Source organism: Nicotiana sylvestris, chromosome 6, assembly GCF_000393655.2.
Source record: "Nicotiana sylvestris chromosome 6, ASM39365v2, whole genome shotgun sequence".
Taxonomy (NCBI): Eukaryota; Viridiplantae; Streptophyta; class Magnoliopsida; order Solanales; family Solanaceae; genus Nicotiana; species Nicotiana sylvestris.
In genome coordinates, this window is record NC_091062.1 from 49,470,258 (window position 1) to 49,489,614 (window position 19,357).

The 19,357-nt window shown below is 38.0% G+C and overlaps 1 protein-coding gene across 1 annotated transcript; it reads right to left on the reverse strand.

The window, feature by feature from the left end:
- Positions 1–5,738: 5,738 nt before the first annotated feature.
- On the reverse strand, positions 5,739–9,431 carry LOC104246547 (L-aspartate oxidase 2-b, chloroplastic). The gene is made up of 8 exons (XM_009802355.2): positions 9,329–9,431; positions 8,935–9,077; positions 8,228–8,591; positions 7,893–8,135; positions 7,746–7,802; positions 7,580–7,660; positions 7,229–7,290; positions 5,739–6,999 (listed from the first exon to the last, which is right to left on the reverse strand). The coding sequence occupies exons 2-8, from the start codon at positions 9,066–9,068 to the stop codon at positions 5,994–5,996; spliced, it is 1,947 nt and encodes a 648-aa protein (XP_009800657.1). The 5' UTR covers positions 9,069–9,077; positions 9,329–9,431; the 3' UTR covers positions 5,739–5,993.
- Positions 9,432–19,357: the final 9,926 nt, after the last annotated feature.

Below are 19,357 nucleotides of genomic sequence, written 5' to 3' on the forward strand. Positions count from 1 at the left end.
AATATAACTACCATATCATACAATTTAGATACAATTTTCATATAAATTTTATACAATGTCGTCTGTATGTATTTTGTAAAATATATACAAAATTATAAAAATATATATAATTACAATTTACATACAACTTTAATCCAATTTCGTAAGTATATTGTAGGCGAAATACATACAGAGACACTTAAAGTTGGCACGATTTTTCATTTAGACACTTTAACTGGGCCTCTTACCTATTGGACACTCAAACTATTTGTGAAGTGTACCGATTGAACACAAAAAACTGAGTCCCAGGAAATAATAAGCGTGTGAAACTCGCGTAGCTGACATGGCAATGTAATTAATGAGAGAAAGCCACGTCAATAAAAATTCATGTTAACTCCAGACTAAACCCTTCACCTTTCCCTACTCATATCTTCCACATCACTTCTACAACCACCTTGGCCCGCCACCTCTGCCGGCCATACCTGCTTCCCTCTTCAACCACCATAAAAATTACAGTACCAACCATCACTATATAAAAATCACAATTTTCTTTTTGAAATTTGAACAAATAAGTTACCAAAAGAGTACTCTATTAATCACACTTATAAAGAACACAAAATCAGTCACCAAACATATGCTTTGAATCTTCTTGTCGGGATTAGGATGAAGAATCAATAACACCCAGAAAGTCCAATCCCCCCCGCCCCAAATCCCATTTCACTACTTGAATCCTAAAAAACTTGTGTATTTGTTGGGTTGATCTCAAATATTTTTTGGTGAAGACGACGAAGGCAAATTTGGGTCTCTTAACACATGAAGAAGAAAATGATTACAGTTGATCCAAAAATATTCTGGTGAAACTCTATTTTCTCCTACAAGAATTTTGGCTTTGAAGAAGAAAATGACTGTGAGAATGGAGAAGAAGAGGGGGATCGTTGGTTTTTTGGAGAGGATGAGGCCGCCGATTTCTCTCGCCAGATTTCGGCAGTGAAGAGATGGGGACTGCCTTAGATCTATTTTGTTTTTGAGAGAGAAGAAGAAGGAAATAAAAAAGAAAAAAAAAGAAAAAATCTATTTTTTTGGGGTCTTCACGCGCCTATATTGGGTGAAACTCACTTTATGTGCCAACTCAGCAAAAAGTGCTTAATTGGAATAAGTTTCGGGTAGGAACACCCTTGAGTTTAGGTGTTCAATAGGAACACCCTTGAGTTTAGGTGTCTAAATAAAATATCGTGCCAACTTTAAGTGTCTTTGTATGTATTCAGCCTATATTGTAAGTCTTCTTAAATTCAGCCAAAATCAAGCGTAATCTTCACCAAACAACCTCAAAATTGAGATATAAACTCCAAAGAATATTTTTAATTATTTGCAACAACATCCAATCCAAACAAACAATAATTGTTGAAAACTCAAATTTGAATTCAAAGCTTCAGAGCTTTTTAATGACCGTAAATGACGGAGAATCAAATACCTTCAAAATTTATTGCTTGATAATTTCAATTCGAACACCAATTGTGCAACATGAAAGGAAATTGCTAAGTTAAGACCAGAAATTCCATATGATTCTCTGTTGCTAGCCAATACAAACTCATATGTTTATTTGTTCCAGTGTAGTTTTTCGATAATCACTCTACTCCGCTATTTTTTGTTGTGTATACAGTATGCCATCTTATTTCTTACGGATCTGCCTTGGTTTTTTTTTTTTTTTTTTTTTTTTGGTTAAGAAGACTTTTATTTAAAGCAATAAGCGTACTAAGAGTTATTACAACTAGAGACTAGCCTAGGCAACATAGTGCCTATTCCATCTCTTTTAAAAGCAGATAAAACAAAGGCGAGGAGAGGGGTAGGTGTAATACATGGGGATACCAAAAACGTCTAAACTACAATAATTCTTTACTAATTGGTCCGCCACTCCATTAGCTTCTCTTAATATGTAGGCTGGGCTATCTGCCTTCGTTAATAGGAATTGCAATCATCAATTAAGTTTTGAAATGGTCCATCCTTGTTAGCGAGCATAATGATCAAATCTTTGCAATCGATTTCTATTTGTAAAGGGAGCAGGTTTCTGAACAAAGCAATACTGATTTCGTGAAATAAAGCTAGGGTCTCCATATACATATTAGTTGCGTGTGTGACCCCATGTTGAAACCCACGAATTTCCCCCTTTGCCCGAATTTCCCATGCATGAGCCATCAATATTGAGCTTATAGGAATTTTCATCTAGGGGCTCCCAATTAACATAAATTAAGGACTTGGGAGGTTTGTTTAGTTTAGTTTTGCACAAGAGGAGATATTCCATGGTACTATTGATAGGGTGATTAATGCTAGGGCTGGGGTTATTATCTCGAAAGACTATCCCATTGCGCCGGGTCCATATGTACCACAACAAGAAGGGGAGCAACTTTGGCCATTTGATATAGCTGTTATAGAGTGTTTTAGAACTAAGTTGTCCTTTAAACCAGTGGAACATTATGTCGTTATTTTCAGTTCTTTGGGAATAGTTATGACGGATCTTCAGTTGGTTCCATAACTGGCTGGAAACAGTGTATCGGAAAAATACGCATTCCATATCCTCCCTTTCCATGCCACATATACTACATGAATTGTTAGGGCAAATATGTCTTCGATATAGTAGACCGTTGAAAATGGTAATAACAATTAAATTTGATTATGTGGTTCTAAAAATATGTAATTTATTTTTATGCTAGTTGTTAGGCAATAGATGTTAAGTGTGAGTTAGGAAAGTAAAGTAAAAGTAAAGGGTAACATTACTATCCAAACCAAACTGTTGTGGATCGGGGCCTCGGGCTGGCCTAAGCAGGGCGTCGAGGTCAAGCTAAGCACTTGACTGGGGCCGATCAATGGGGGAACGACAGTCCTAAGGGCCTTGATGATGGCTCTTTATGATCAATGATGAGTAATAAACGAAGAACAATCAATGAAACACAATAAATGTAAGCAATAAATCAAAGGAAAGACAATAGAGAATGTTTAAGTTAGAGAGCAGAGAATGTTCTTGTATTAAATATCATGTATGAAAAAAATAACAAGGGTCCCCTTTATATAGGAGGGAGAACCCCAACATAGTACATATGCATTTATTACAAAGATATGAACCTGGTACAGCTATTTAATGCCACAGTACGAACTTATACTATATTTGCAGGTGTTGTCAGCTTTGAGCACGCGCCTTGGGAACTTTTCGCTTATGCAAGATAGTCGTCGATTTACGTTACCCCGAGGTTGGGCATTGAGAACCCTCGGGGTCGAACTTCGAACTGTGCCTCAGGCCTTCTGAAGCTGAGCCGTGGAATGTCATAACGATCATAAAATCGGACTCTCCGATTTTAGTCGTATACACACTTAGAAAAGATTCTCTTGTTCATATCTGACTGCGAGCTCATTACATCATATACTCCCTAGAACTTTAGGTGATTTTGAACTATCTAAAATAATATCTAATTGTTTTTCACCTCTCCTTTACTATAATATTACTTCTGATCACAACTTTTGAACACCTCCCTCATATTTTAAGCTCAATGGGCTCCTTCCGATTTTCTAAAAGATAATATGGAATTTCACCTACCATTGCTTATGTCTTGAAATACTTTCTGAGAGTCGCGATCATGCACTTGCGAGGCTGAAACTTTGTACGTTTTGATCCAACATGTAATTTTGCATGATCTAATGACTCGTCTGAGTTTTGTCGTCTAACCCATAACTAGACCCTTCATAAGCTAATCACTGATTGCTCAATCAATTATCTTCATAGGTAAAATCTAAGTAACTCCTCTTGAGGCTATGTTTTTGCCTTAATTTACCCCTCACACTAGCTTCCTGAGTATCAACTGCCTAGTTTTATTTACCATCAATTGGTACCTCTAGTCAGGAAGTCATTACTGCATTTTCTCTACCGTTTGTACTTATGCATTAGAGTCGTTACACATTTGTAGGGTCTAAGTAAGTACAATCTTATTCCTTTCAAACCTCTTGTCGTAATCCTTCTTACCGCTCCGTTACTAAGCGAACCTCATAATTTTGCCTCGATACTTTATCATACGATCTTCCCTCGGGAGAATAATTAACTCCTTATGCTCTTGAATTCCACTCTTGTAGAGGTCACATCGTTAACTCTCCACCTTTTGCAATTCTTTGCAATTTCAGTGGCTTATAACTTGCCTTGGGGTAATCTTCCCTACTAAAGCAATTGGATAACTTATATGTATGTAGTATTGTATACTCATAACTGGTATGCTCGACCTTGATGAGCTTAACTTTGCTTATGACGCTTCTCTCAGGGAGAGCTCTTTCTACTAACCCTCAAAGGTTGTTCCATAGTCATTCACCCTTTTACTGCCTGATCATTCACTTTGTAAATGTCGCAATGCCAACTATTACAGAAATCCTTTGAGTTTCTAACTTGCATCTCGTTATCTTAGGTTACTACCTAATATTGGTATTTCTTAATCCAGGGGCTAGATTGGTCTTTTGATAACTCTTATTGAAGTCGAAAATTCACTTCTCGTGATTACGACTCATACCTCTTTATAATTAAAACTTGCCTTCACTTTTTCTTGATTACGAACCTTGTCATAATACCATACTTCAGCTTATAATTGTTAAACATTTCTCATACTTATCCTTCTATCTATTTCTTACTAACATTACTATCTCTTATCTTCCTTTGGAGGACTCAAGCGAGATATTTTTTCGCTTCTAGCTTCCCCCGCTTTTGGCCGTATTCTTCGGTCGCTTAATATCCTGTCTTAACTGGAAGTAAGATTTACACTAAAGTGAATACTTATCCCATATATGAGAATTCAATTACTTAAACTCTGAAACATCTCATCACTCGAGAAGTTATACCCGACTATACAATTCCGGATTACCCCACCTATGTGCCTTATAAAAAGGAACAATTGACATGTTTGGAATACCATTCAGTAATATCATTTAATTATAAAAAAGAAAAATATGTCCATTACCAAGGATTACTCTACCCTCACAAGGCCCTAAAATTTCCATTCCTTTCCAAGGCTACGTCTATTGATGCTTATAAGCCATATGCCCAGTGGGTGCTAGTAACTATACCGTTAGTTATAGTGTTTCAAACCAAAAGAGTCACCTTTTAAAATAGGTTAAGGACTATATAGGTCAAGTGCATACATTAAGGACCAAAATGATCAAATCCCAATAGATTAGGGACCATGTTCGTCATTTTCTTCTAGAATGGACTTAACTTTCCAATTCTCTCTCTCCAAAGAACGCAAGTTTGTAGCTAAATTTGATCAAAACCTACATGATTTAGAGCAAAATTCATGGAGGTACTCATGGTTTGAGGTATTTTGTTCTGATTTATGGTTAATTTTCGATGCCTTTTCTCTAATTTCCCCAATTTCGAGTTCAGGGTTCCTATGGTCTCCAAACTATCACGCACTTGTAATTTGCCATGAACAGAGCAAGTTACAGACTGGCTAGGAGAACTATCCTAGAAAATGAAGAAGGGTGAATTGCACTAAGAATCAGGTCTGGCACATTTAACAAGTTGCTTACTTAACTAATTAAAGCTCGTGACCTGTGATATGTTTTTAATAAATTGTCAAAACCTGCATTCAGAAATTACTAAAACAAAAATATGAAATTTCTTTTATCATGGGTAGACCCATTTATAGGAAAAGAAAGGAAAACCAACAAGAGAAATGTGAGATTTGACTTTCGGCGGAAAAGATAAAGGGAAAAACGACAAAATAGACATGGGATTTAAAATCACAATTTCACTTGTAAAGATGTACCCAATAATTATTGAACTCTTTGAGCTTGGCTGACACACTTGCATATTTAAATAACATTGAAGAAATATACATTATTATACATAGTCTATGGAGAGGAGTATGTGTTCATATGAACCCATACCCCTTCCGATAGATACACCCCTGCAACCCGGTAAAATCGACAAATCATGTCCTGCACTGGAGATGTTTTGGCAGGAAGAATGGCAAATAGGTAAGAGATATCTAACTTATCGGCTGCGCGTGTAATTGCCGTGTGCTCCATGTGCTATTTCGCTGAGAAGGAAAGATAACCGTTGGCAACCTCTCGCTTTCCTCAACATGAGGAAAATCAGTGGTGTAGTGAAGCCCACGACTCTCTTGTCGAGAAAGAGCACTGCTAACTACCAGGTTGGCACAACAGAAGAGATTCCTCATCTCACAAGCCTCTACTCCAACCATTGTTGGTTCCCAGCCATGCTGAAACAGGTATGTTTCCCATTCCAACTCCAACTCTTTGATTCTCTTCTCAGCAGTATTTAGTCTTGAGGTAGACCTAACAATTCCAACATATTCCCACATGATTGACTGTAGTTCTTTCCTCACTTCCCTTGTCCGACGGATGACTTTGTTAAGTACTGTATCTCCTAGTGCCATGGGGGCTACAGGCCGCGGCCACCAACTTGATGCACCGTTATCAATTCTAGACACGTTCACATGATCAATTGAAGGCTGTACAGCTCTTCGTGCAAACACTAGTGCTTCAAGCAATGAGTTGCTAGCAAGTCGGTTTGCACCATGTAAACCAGTACATGCAACTTCACCTGCCACATAAAGACCTTGCACATTAGTCTCACCCTCGAGTCCAGCACGGACTCCACCACACATGTAGTGAGCAGCAGGAACCACCGGAATCGGCTGCTGTGTTATGTCTAACCCATGGCGGAGACACTCAGCAGCTATATTAGGAAAATGGGACAGAACCTTCTCTCTGGGCTTGTGACTGATATCAAGAAGAACATACTTTTCGCCACGCTTTTTGAGCTGGTCATCTATACTTCTTGCTACCACATCTCTCGGGGCAAGTTCTGCTCTTTCATCATACATTGGCATAAATCTTTCCATATCTAAGTTATAAAGGATGCCTCCATCACCTCTGACAGCTTCAGTTATCAAAAAAGCATTCTCTCTGGCACTTGGTATGTTGGGAAGCCCTTCATCAGCCAAGGCAGTTGGGTGGAATTGCACAAACCTGGCAACACGAGGAAGAGAATTGTTATTAATAATGCAAATTTTTGAACACACCCTTGTGTTTTTAGTCGAAAGTGCAAATTCTGAACGAAATGCTGAACAAGATGCAGAAATCAGGAAAGAAAAAAAAAAGGATGAAATCTAGGTCAGCAGATTTTACAGCACAAAACTCACTAAAGCAGAGGCAGAGATATTGTACAATAAAAATAATGCTACTGAGGATTACTTACTCCATGTTGGAAATTACAGCTTGAGCTCGATGAGCCATAGCCATTCCATCACCAGTTGCAACCTATAATCATAATGTCAATATGAATTAGAAAGTTAAACAAGCCCACATTCAACAGGGTTAAACTTTTCTGTTGGCACAAATGGTCAAAGTATAAAAACAGAATCCTTTTTTAGGCATTTAGGGCAGCGAGCTCATATTTCTAATTGCACTAAGTATGTAATGGATGTTGGTTCGCTCTGTCACAAGTTTCAAAGCATCGATCGAGTGCCATGTCCAGATCTTTTATTTTTGGAGCATGACATTAATCATAACTAACAAGATTTTGGAGGAAAAGATATTGAAACCATACCGTCGGATTAGTAGTACTTGGATAGATATGTCCAACTCCACCTGATGCTAGCAAAGTCACTTTTGAAATGAATCTTATAACCTAAAATACACAAGTAAGAAAATCAATTTATGTCATTTTGAAGAATGTTGAAAAGTCAACATGAGTGAAAGCAACTGTTACTTACCTCCTTCGTTTCCGTGTGTATAGTATCAACGCCATGACATACTACGTCAGAACCATCCTGCATTTGCCATACAAATTACAACATCAAATCCTTGCTGAATAGTTCAATTGCGACCTTTACTCAACTATAGCACACTAATAAACTAACCTGAGTGGTCAACAAATCGATAGCAAAATGGTGTTGAAACACATGTATATTAGGATTCTTAAACACTGCCTCTAATAAGGCTCTTTCAATCTCTCTGCCAGTCATATCAGCAGCATGGACAATTCGACGATGGGAGTGGCCTCCTTCCCTGGCTAGATCCAGATTTCCGTCCTCCCCATGATCGAATGAAGCACCTATAGCGATCAGTTCTCTAATTCTCTCAGGTCCTTCAGTACACACTACCTGGAGAAATTAAAGGAGAGATACACTTATAGCAAAAGCAAAAGGGGGGAAATAGTCTCCAAATTAAACTGAATATATTCGTGTGAACTTACTTTAACAGTCTCCTTATCACAGAGGTAAGCACCTGCCACAATTGTATCTTGTATGTGGTTCTCCACTGAATCCAAAGGGCAGAGCACAGCACTTACACCACCTTGAGCATAGTTAGTGCTACTCTCATGTGGCTCAGCCTTGGTTATCACAGCCACAGTTCCATGCTTGGCAACCTCAAGTGCATATCGAAGGCCAGCAATTCCACTACCAATCACAATGAAATCGAAGTACCTAGTAACTGACCCATCTCTCTGCTGGCTAGATTTGATTGTTCCTCGCCGAGACTTCCAGTTTGTTTTTATCACTTGACATTGTGGATAGCTACTTCTATTAACTCGCAAGACATTTGAAACCCAACTAGACCTGGTAAAGCATATCACCATCAGAAAATTAGCATAGTACTCCTCTATGTCTCAATGTCTCAATTTATGTGATATGTTTGACTGGGCACAATATTTAAGAATATTTTTGAAATTTATGGTGTAAACTGAGCAATGGATATGTGTTTGGCTATAAATCATTTCATTAAGGGTAAAAGAGGTATTTTAAAGTTAAATTGTTACTACTAAATATAAGAATGTGTAACTATGATATATAAATTGGGACGAAATAACCTTCCCTTTTCCTAAGGAATCAGGAAATGACTACTTCTAGAATTGTGTCACGTCATGAAAAAATATATTACTGGTTTACCCCTAAAACGTACCAAGCGATCTGGTTTTGCGTGCCGTTGAGAATCACATTGGAATGAGAGTGAGCTTTATTTCCATAGCTATTCCTCAAGTAGACAGGCTTCCTCAAATGTAACTGTCCGCATCCTGAAGCGATACCAGTTGCCATATGATCGATCTGGATATTTAAGGTAAAATCTTGTTATGCATTACACATTAAAGCATGAACGAATATAGTACGTAGAGGCTACATATAGAGAAGATTTTGTTCAGGATGATCTTAGGAATTAACAACTGGCCTCTGGCCATGGTCTTGAAGTTAGAACTCTTCTTCCATTCATTTGGAGCATGTAAATTTGTTAAACAACACAATTACCGCTGTCATTCCAAAACAGATAAGCAAAACAAACTTTTGAAATATACAATTACCTTAAAGTAGCAAAGATGGCGCTTCGAAGTGTGTCAAGTGAAAATGGAACTGGAATTCGAAGTTAGAGATGAACTGATTGTTGGCCAAGGAAGCAGAAGCCATAACTATATAATAAGTGAAGTATTATGGTCGTGCATGGGTAGTTTCGGTATTATGCATTTGTTTAGGGATAACTGTGTAATTTGGTCCATTTTTGAGGTGCTTATGACTTCACTTCCATAACACCCACGTGGTGTATGCATTTGTTTAGTGATACTGTGCGATTCCGATTCGTACCTCATCACTTAATAAGTATTTGTTTAGGGATACTGTGTGATTTGGTCCTTATTACTTAATTGCTGCTTGTATTGATACCCTTACCTTAGTCTTTTTTGAGGTGCTATGGACTTTCAGCTGTTCACTTGCAAACACCACGTTGCTTATGCATTTGTTTATGTGTAATTCAATCATTATGGAGTACTTAATTGCTGCATGCGTGGAGCTAGAGTGGCGGGAGCGGGTTCGGCCGAACCTAGTAGCTTTGGTTCGAACACTATATTTGTCTTAAAAATGTCATTGAATATGTATAAATTATTAATCTAGAACACAGTAACTTCAAACTATTGGAATTCCGAACCCATAAACTTGAAATCCTGGTCCCGTCCAGCCTCTGACTGCGTGTATATTTTGAGGTGCTATGGCCTTACATTTATTCACTTCCAATTCCCACGTGATTTAATTTTTCCTAACCCTTTTGCCTTCAGCACTCCATCTGAAACTAAGATTTTCATTTTTCCATATCTCTTTCCTTCTCCTTTGTCTTTCTCGATTCCTCGTGAGTTTTTCTTCTCTATCCTCTTTGTTTATTGTTTGCTCGATCAATTGTTGGTTTCGGTCATCTTATTTCTCTTTATTTTTATCTTTTGCCTTTTGGATCTTCTAATGAACATTGTTTCTAACTTTTTTTTAATGTTACAGGGGTTGGTAGTTTCTCTCTTTAATATTATCTTTTATATCTACAATCAAATAATAGAGTCTACCTAAATTTAAACTGATTAAATAGTTAATGGGTCCTAACTTATTCTAACCCACCAATTTGAACATGTTTTTTTACCAATTTGAATATATGTTGATTGTTAATGCTTTTTTCTTATTGTTAATGTTCTCAGCAATGCCAAAAACAATAATTTCAGACACCTCTCCTGACATTTTGTATCTCACACACTGACCTTCTTCGTGGTTTACAATATTACCTTATTTGTGTTTCTTTGTAACAATTCTTTTAACTCAATTATTATTATTTTTGGGTAACTAAAAGTTTATTCACCAGGAAAAAAATATATACAAGTAAAAGCAAAAACCTCTAAAGTTGAACATATAACCACTACTTTAGTTAAACAAAACTACATTATTACTATCTAGACAATAGGTCACTCCTCTTAGGCCATCTGCAACCCTAACACCAAATTTCACATCAAAATGATGTAACACCATATTTAATTCAACCATTACACAATTTTTTACACCAAATCTTCTCTCTCTTCTATATTATATTATTATCTTCTATTTACTTTTCATTTTTTATTTCCTTCAAACTAATACTATCTTTTTTCTTTTTTCCATATTCATTATATATAATTCACATTCACCACTTATATAATCATTTATTACAAAATTTTTTTAAAGGATAAATCAACTAAAAGTGAAATCATTGATAAAAGATAATTAAATAAATATTACATCATAGTCAAATTTAATTTAAGTACCACATAAATATTTAACTTACGCCTTTATTCTCCCATAAATGCTCGATTAATGCATTACGAAGTGCGAAATGCGCATCATTAGATATCTTACATTTGCATTTTTTATTTTTAAATAACGGTTATATCTCTTTTTATACAATTATAATAATAATAAAATTAACTTATAATTTTATATAAATATAATATATACAAAATTAATATATCAAAAAATAGGATATAAAATTAAAATTATAAAGATCTTAATATAAAAATTAATTATATACACAATATATGATAAATTAAAAGTCCAAAAAATAAAAAGATTGAATAAAATAATAATAAACCAAATATGGAGTGATGAATAGTGTTGCACCAAATTTGGTGCAACACTATTCATGCTCTATAATGCAGCCTTGGAGATGGTCTTAGGGCATCTCCAATGGTGCACTATTTTTTGCAGCAAATCTAAATTTGGTGTAAGATTTAGTATTTTTTTTGCTCCAATGGAACATCAAATTTTGCACCATTTTAGTATGTGAATAGTCTCACACCAAATTTGGTGTGACACTATTCATCAACACCAAATTTGATTTATTATTATTTTATTCTTTTTTATTTTTATTTTTTTGGACTTTAATTTATCATATATTGTGTATATAGTTAATTTTTATATTAAGATCTTTATAATTTTAATTTTATATCCTATTTTTTTGATATATTAATTTTTATATATATTATATATAAAATTATAAGTTAATTTTATTATTATTATAATTGTATAAAAAGAAATATAACAATTATTTAAAAATGAAAAATGCAAATGTAAGATATCTAATGTTGCTAAAATTGAAAAGTGAAAACTAAAATTTAAAAAGAAAATTAACAATACATAAAATAAAAATACATTAAAATTAAAAGTACATCAAAGGAGGATACACTAAAATTGAAATTACATTAAAAAAACATAAAATATAAGTTTAGTAATCCGGTATATCATTTTCAGGTGCACCAAAATTACTAAAAAACTGAGAGAACGGAGTAGAAGATTGTTGTGCTTGTGGTTGTTGAAGTTGTTGACTTCTTTTATTGATTATTCGTTTTTGTTCTTATCGCAAAAATTCACGAAGATTTGGATCATCAATGGAATTCAACTTCGTCAATAAAATTTTATTTTCTTCTTTGAATTCTTTTTGTCTCGAAGCTTCATTCTAGTTGATTTATCCTTTAAAATAATTTTGTAATAAATGATTATATAAGTGGTGAATGTGAATTATATGTGATGAATATGAAAAAAAGAAAAAAGATAGAATTTGTTTGAAAGAAATAAAAAATAAAATTTAAATAGAAGATAATAATATAATATGGAAGAGAAAGAAGAATATAAAAAGAAATATTATTTTTTTGATGTAAAAAATGGTGTAATGGTTGGAGTAAATTTGGTGCTATACCATTTTGATATGAAATTTGGTGTTAGGGTTGGAGATGGTCTTTACACCTCTGTTTAACTATCAGTCGCTGTTCTAGGGGTAGAAATTCAGCTTCTGCATCTACAGGGAACCCAGAATCAAAGTGAGATTTTTTTTGACTCAAATGACATAAATAGGTAAAAAAAACTGTGTACCATTTTATATATAGCGCGATTATTCACTGCACTATATCTTAACGACATGTTTGCCTGTTAAGGATTCACTATGATGTATATAAAATGTCCTATCCCACCAATAATTCATCTGCACTTAACTGACCCACTAATAATTCATATGGGTATAACACATGCAAAATAGGCACTAAATATATAGCGCCTATTATGCATGCGTTATACCTCAATTATTTTACCCCTAGACTAATTTTTTTTCTTATTTAAAAAGTTTCAGAATTTGGTAAAAATCCATTCAAGATCCTTCAGGTCTTCCGAAATATTTGTTCGTTAAGTTATTTTGTATTTGTCATAATGTTCGAAGAGCGAAAAATTAGGGTTTTATTATATTGGGAAGGGGGGGTGGAGGTTGAGGTTGTGCCGGTGAATAACTCAGTATATAGTTGTTCTCCACAAGGTCATGTTAATTGCCACTTACAATGGAGTACGATAGATTGGTTTATGCAAAAAATGAGTGTGAGTAACGTTCAATAAATATTAAAGTAACCGGAAGATATCCGTATTCTATTACTCCGCAAGGGGTTGCTTGTTATGGTGAGTTTAACATCAAAGACGATGAAACTCTAGCAGATTTTTTGAGGACTCTGGATGAATATGAGGAAGTTCTTGTGATAAAAATATTGAAGATGTACATCAAGGCTGAAGACGTTCACAATAATGAGGTTTCGCAAAGTAAGGATATCCCTCAATTATTGGGTGATTATTTTGAGCAGTTTTATCCTAACAGGTTCCGGGTGAAAGAGTTTTGCCCGATCTAAACTTATCTCCATGAGCGAATGAGGATTGATGACATAATTACTCCCCAAGTTTATATAATCCACAAGCCGAGTGGTAAAATTTATTTTTCCTTTGTGTTACGATATTTATTTTTATGTATTGAATTGATATTAACACTCATATATTCCACAAGGGGTGCTGGTCAGATATGAATTTCACAAGTTATGAACCAACGGACAGTTGGAATATGCCAAGTTTTGGTGTGTTGGATCATGGTGGTCCATCTGGAAGTCATCATCAATAGGATAATGTGCATCATTGGATACCAATACATTATGATTTGTAAGTGAAGTGATAAAGTTTATATATAATGTTTGGATGAATTTGAGAAACTCATTATTTTATTGGTTGTGCGGTGAAAACGAGCAACTTGAAGGTCCTGTCCTTACTCAATTGCCCGAAGACGACATATTTAATCGGGACCTGGCAGATGCGCAGAGTCAGGAAGATGATAGTTATTATGACAACAAAGTTGATGAGTCTGGAGATGACATACCCTTTCCTAATGAGGGTGATGATGATGAGGACGAGAATGATGAACCTGATTTAACGAGAGAGCATGTTCCACCTCCCGTTAGACCAAGAGTGTACGAGTCCCATGTGCCGTTTGATTCAAGGGAGATCTCCTACCTTGATCAGTTGCCAAGTATGCTAGATGTGAAGGCCCTCACAAGGGATCTTGATGAAATTCGGACAGAAATGTAGGATGAATCTAGAGCAACGGTGCCGTCAAAGAGCATGCTTTTTACTAATAAAGCGCGCCTAAGTAGGGCAGTGCGAATGTACAGTATAAAAAGTGTCGTGAGATCGTGGTTCATGAGTCATCTCCAGAATTATATAAGGTTATTTGCCGTAGATGGTTTCTAGATTGTCATTGGATGCTGCCTGCGAGAAAGTTAAAAACAAATATATGGATTGTGCGGAAATACATTTGCACCCACAATTGTGAAATAGACACATTCTATGGGAATCATTTTAACTTGAATGTTGTCTTGATTTCTCTTGTCTTGATTCCACACATTGAAGTGTCCATAAGATACAAGATCAAAGAGTGTATAATACCTTCCCACCAGATATATGGGTGTACCATTACAAAAAGAAAGGCATTTCTCGGGCGTAAACTTCTATTTGAAATTGTTTATGGTAACTGGGATAAGTCCTTTGCCTCTCTACCCAGGTACATGGCTGCATTGCAATAGTTTAACCCTGGGACTGTTGTTGAATGGAAGCTTGAGCGGAGTCCGAGAATACCAGAACACATATTCAGCCATTGATGGTTTTGTGCATTATCGGCCGGTAATATCCATAGACGGCACTCACATCTATGGAAAGTATGATATTAAGTTGTAGATAGCCATTGTTGTAGATGCTAATGGAAGTATGTTTCCCCTAGCATTTGCTATTTGATGCCAATGAAAGCCAAGAGATGTGGATATTATTTATGAACCACTTGAAGGAGCACGTTGTCAGACAACGTTCAGGTAATTGTCTAATATCTGATCGGCATGGCAGTATTTTATGTTCTGTATAGAACTTGCATGCATGGCAGGAACTATATGCCTGCCACCGTTACTGTGTTAGGCACTTGAAGGCCAACTTCCCGATAGACAGTTCGAGAGCCCTTCAAGTAGGTTATCATCTTAGCGGAAGATGTTGGTGCGCTCCATTTGCTTTGTAGTTGCTTGTTTGGTTAGTATGATTTAGACGTGTATTGTTTGGTATGGAAGGACTGTATGCGGTGAAATTAGAGGGTCCAATTTCTTGCTATTAAGTCACTTCAGAAGAACACCTCTAGGCCTTGAGGACGCAACCGAGTTCCCTCTCTCGAAGCTCGTCAAGGTCAGACCCGAAGAGAATATCGATCGAGGCTAGAGTAAAATAGGGCATTTCCTAGGCACGCGGCTAAGTCTGACAAAGCTGGTCTGCCCGGAGCCTGTATCAAGGTGTCGCATCTAGCTGTCCCATCTCCATACCTTTACAATTAGTGCATTTTTGTACTATGTTGGATTTCCCCTCCTATATAAAAGGGATCCTCATCACTTTGTAAGGGGCTACTATTACTCCAACTATTCTACACGAAATATAACAATTCTCTCTCTTTTCTCTCTAACATATTTTACTCGACGCTATTGCTTATTATTCTCATATTTGTTCTTCATTTATTGCTTGTTATCAGCCATATAGAGCCTCCCTTGTCATATCATAACTGTTAGCCCTTCCCCGATTACCCCCGATAGCTCGAGCCCGAGCCCAGGCATTGACCTCGAGGCCCCTCATCGATCAGTCCGAGGCCCGGACAGCTAACCCCCCGGTTCGCCCACAATCTCATTTTAGCTCGCATTTCAGCTTTTATCTTCACATATCTAGCACCAACTGCTTTAACAACTAGCATAAAAATAGATCATGTATTTTTAGAGTCCCATCAAAAAATTTAATTGTTATTATCATTTTTACGGTAAACAGTTTGGCGTCCACCGTGGGGCTAAAAATAATAATGATTATTTTCTTGCTGGTTTGGTCACACAACACAAGTTATCTTTCATACTTTTTCTTGTCCAAGATCTTCGATTTCAGGTCAAAATGTCTGGCTTAGTGAACAGAGTTGAGAACGACAACCTTGAAAACCACGGAGAAAACGGGGTGGTTGTTCCAGTTGTTGGTGCACCACTGCAGAACCTCGATAATGCACCAGGACCGACTCCAGCAGACGCGGGTTCACAAGATGCATAGCAGGTCGACGAAACCTCACACACCGACAGAAGCATACAACATGGAAACCAGCAGGAAGCCCAAAAAACCCCAGCTCGGGAAGAACAAGAAGTTAGTCTTCATGTTATTTTTAAAATGTTGTAGGCACAACAGTTGGCTATCGCTCAGCTGCAGAGTCACCCGAAGACTCCCAGCATGGTAGCACCGGGGACTGCTCCCCCAACCAAATGGATACCTGAGATATCGAGAAACAACGGGTCGATAGCCGACCCTGCCATCGTGAAAATGCATGAAGACCTCACCAAAAGGATCGAATTGGGCGAGAAAATGATAGCAGCCAATGATAAGAAGGTCGAGACCTACAACTCTAGGGTCGACCAAATTCTGTGCGCACCCCCGGTCCTGAAGGGTATGGATTCGAAAAAGTTCGTACAAAGGCTATTCCCCAAAGAAGCTGCCCCAAAACCCATTCCAAAGAAGTTCAGAATGCCGAAACACCCAAAGTACAATGGGACCTCAGACCCTAATGAACACGTTACTGCCTACACCTGCATGGTAAAAGGCATTGACATAAAGAACGATGAGATCGAGTCCGTATTGCTGAAAAATCCCGGAGAAACGCTCTCGAAAGGACCCATGATGTGGTATCACAATATGGTTTCAAACTCCATAGATTTATTTGCCATGCTAGCAGGCTCTTTTGTAAAGACACATGCCGATGCCATCAAAGTATCAATGAGGAAGTCCGACGTATTCAAGATCAAGCAGAGGGAGAATGAAATGCTGCGAGAATTCGTATCTTGCTTCCAAACGGAACGGATGGAACTACCCCTGGTCTCCGATGACTGGCAGTGCAGGCTTTCACTCAAGGCCTGAACGAGCGAAGCTCAGCGGCCTAAAGGCAGCTGAAAGAGAAGCTGGTCGAGAATCCCGCTGTAACCTAGTCGGACGTCCACAACCGGTATCAGTCAAAGATCATGGTCGAGGATGACCAGCTGGGAGCCCTCTCAGGTTCAGCATATCCGAGCAGACTCCTGGCGAAGGAGTCGAAATCGAACAAAGAGAGGTAGCAGCCGTACCTCGAAGATAGAAGGAACGTCCTGAGATGCAATCCTCCTCGCAACAATCGATTGGTGAACCGAAGATAGAACCCTCGGGGATTCATCAGCTAAGGCGGATTTGACGAGGACACGAGGCCAACGAGGGAACCTCACCTATCAGCATACAACTCCAACATCGATGAATAGGACATCATGCTCATCTTCAGCAAAACCAGGGACATTGAATGGCCCAGGCCTATTCTATCGGATCCTTCCCAGAGGAACCACAACTTAGTATGTGCACTTCATAATACGCATGGCCATAAGACCAAAGATTGCCACCAGCTCCCAAAGGAAATAGCCAGGCTACTCGATAAAAATCACCGCCAAGAATGTTTTAACGATCGGGCTAAAATCCAGTTCCGAGAAAGAGTGGCGACCAAGAAGAACAAAGCAAATGAATCACGACACGTTATCCACATGATATTGGAGGGGCGTCAGTGCTCCCCAGGAACCCGTGACAAAGAGAACAAAAATATCCATCACTAGAAAAAGACAAACCCGGGGATATGTACCCGAAGATGCCCTCACGTTCAGTGAGGAAGACTCTGAAACCTCGCCCCAACCTCAAAACAACACACTGGTAACCTCTTTTTTTCATTTATTAATTTTGAATAAAACATGTGCTCGTGAACCCAGGTAGCTCGACCAACATTATCATGTCGAGAGTAATAGAGCAGCCCAGACTGCTAGACCAAATCGTGCCCATCTCTCGAATCCTTAACGGATTCAACACGGTGATCGAAACAATGAAAGGGGGAAACCACTCTCCCAGTTGGTGTGGCCGACGCGACCCAAAACCCCAAAATTCCATGTTGTTGAAGGAGACATAAAATACTACACCTTACCCGAACAACAAAGGATACACTATATGAGAAAGGCACTGTCTGTGTTGTTGAAGGAGACATAAAATACTACACCTTACCCGAACAACCAAGGATACACTACATGAGAAAGGCACTGTCTACCTTCCACCAAATGATAAAATTTCTGACGAAGGATAGGGTTAAAACCATTTACAGGGAACAACGCATGGCAAGGGAAGCGTTCACGTTACGTAACGTAGCGGCGGCACCAATATCTTAACTCTCAAAAGAGTCAAAGGATAACCAAACTACGTATTTAGCTAAGCCTGATTAAACACAACGAAGGACCGTACCGAGTCCTTGCTCCAAACAATGGGGATACATCAGACCTCGAAACATCGCCGGCGCATCCCACGATAAAGTAAGACTACCTCCCCCTTTCATTATTCTACACTAACCCATATGCAGGCTCCCGGTCAGGGCGGTCGAAAGTGCTAACCCAACCCGAAGATCTCAAGGCCTTAGCAGCATCTGTTGCACTCTTTTCCTTCGGCCGAGCTTTTGTCCTGGAGAGGGTTTCACCGGTAAGGTTTTTAATGAGGAAACATTCACACGCTACCTAAGGAGGATCCGACAAGCGTACAAGGCTTCCTTTGCAATCAACCTCGAACACTGGAGGGCATCCCTCGAAAGGTCACCCATTCCGAAGAACTGAGGAGCGCCAAATAGGATTCAACTAGGAAAATGATGTACTGGGCCAAAAAGTCAAATAAACCATGTCCGCATAAGCCGGGCTTACGGCAACAAAACAACATGTACTTATGCCAAACAATCAAAGAATATCTTTCGCCAAAGCATCTCTTGCTCCGAAGAAAATTCAGCATTCTCACAGCAAAGATCACTCCACCAAGAGCACCCCGAAATATTCGGAGACTAGTGTCAATAACTCAGCGCCCACATGGCCTAAGTATGAGCACTCCAAACTCGTAAGCCCTCAACGAGGCAATGCAGAAATTACGAAACATCTCCAAAAAGAAAAATTGTCTCGAACACTCGGAGACTGGTATCACAAACTCAGAAAGCGCATGACCCCAGGGTCGGAATCTCCAAAGTCATAAACGCTCAATAAGGCAATTTCGAGCTCACGAGTAACAACCCCGAGCTTAAGCAAACTCGATGACTCGGAGACTGTCGCCAATCGCCATTCATTTAAAAAACCCGAGGCCATAAGACCTCGAGCGGGCAAACTCGGTCT